Here is a 987-nt window from a genome sequence, read left to right as displayed (position 1 = left end):
CTCATTTTTAGGTCCACATTTATCTTCTCTAATTTCTTTAGGCCTCCTCCACTTCCCGGCCTGGGTGGTTCTGGTATGATGTTGCCAGGCTATAGACCTCCTGGTGGGCCTCTGGACAACCTCCCGCCAGGTGAGAGGCCACCGCACCCTGCAGACAGACCTTACCTTGAAGGTCCTCAGCCCTATGGCAAGCGCAGACATCCAGAAGATTATAGGTACGTATAGGGTAATCAGTAAATTGTAAACTATTCTGTTGAGATTTGTGTATGTAGATTGAGTTGATACAGGCTAGATGAAAAGCTATTTTTTTTAGAGTTTTAGGCTTGAAATTTTTATTTTGATCCTCTGCTAAATTGAAAGGTATTTTTTTTAGGATTCTAGATCAGTTGGAAAGGTATTTTTTGAGATTCTTGGATAGATGAAATGCATATATATATATTTTTTTAGGGTTCTTATCGTGATCCATATATCTATTATTTTTTATCAACAGTTTTGAAAAAAATAATATATTTATTAATCAATGATGAATGCTATATAGAAATAAAGAAATAAGTCAAATGTACAATACTGTATCTTCTGATAATGAAACCCTTCCTTGGTCACAGTTCTGAGGACGAACCACCCTATAAGATGTCCCACCTAGATATGGACAGCCACCAGTACCGGCCTGAGTATGACAACATCTATACAAATTCCCCTGGACCCTGCGCCCCACCAAGCCACCGGGCACACTTTGGCTCCTGGGACAGTGATTATGGCTCGTATAGGCCGTATGGGCGCAGGGATGGCCTTCACAGTGATGGTCTCCATGGTGACCAGCTTGGAGATCGGCATGACCTTGCTACCCTCAGGGATAGCCCAGAGCTCTCTCGCTTCAATGAGGCCAAGAGATACTCCCTACGTGATGAGGATAATTACTCGCCCATTCCACGGGAGGTGTGTTGCCTGTGGTTTTCTATTTCCTTTTATAAAAAATTATTTTGAGCT

The 987-nt window shown here is 42.1% G+C and overlaps 1 protein-coding gene across 1 annotated transcript in view; it reads left to right on the top strand.

The window, feature by feature from the left end:
* LOC119594226 overlaps positions 1 to 987 on the top strand; it is a gene marked incomplete at its 5' end in the record, with an annotated part of 14,551 nt that overhangs the window by 8,368 nt on the left and 5,196 nt on the right. The window contains 2 exon segments of the mRNA XM_037943296.1: positions 42 to 215; positions 606 to 936. Of these exon segments, the coding sequence (XP_037799224.1) occupies positions 42 to 215; positions 606 to 936 (505 nt within the window).

Source organism: Penaeus monodon, chromosome 33, assembly GCF_015228065.2.
Source record: "Penaeus monodon isolate SGIC_2016 chromosome 33, NSTDA_Pmon_1, whole genome shotgun sequence".
NCBI classification, from domain to species: Eukaryota; Metazoa; Arthropoda; class Malacostraca; order Decapoda; family Penaeidae; genus Penaeus; species Penaeus monodon.
The sequence above is the reverse complement of the archived record's forward strand: the minus strand, read 5'-3'. Positions and strand labels throughout refer to the sequence as shown.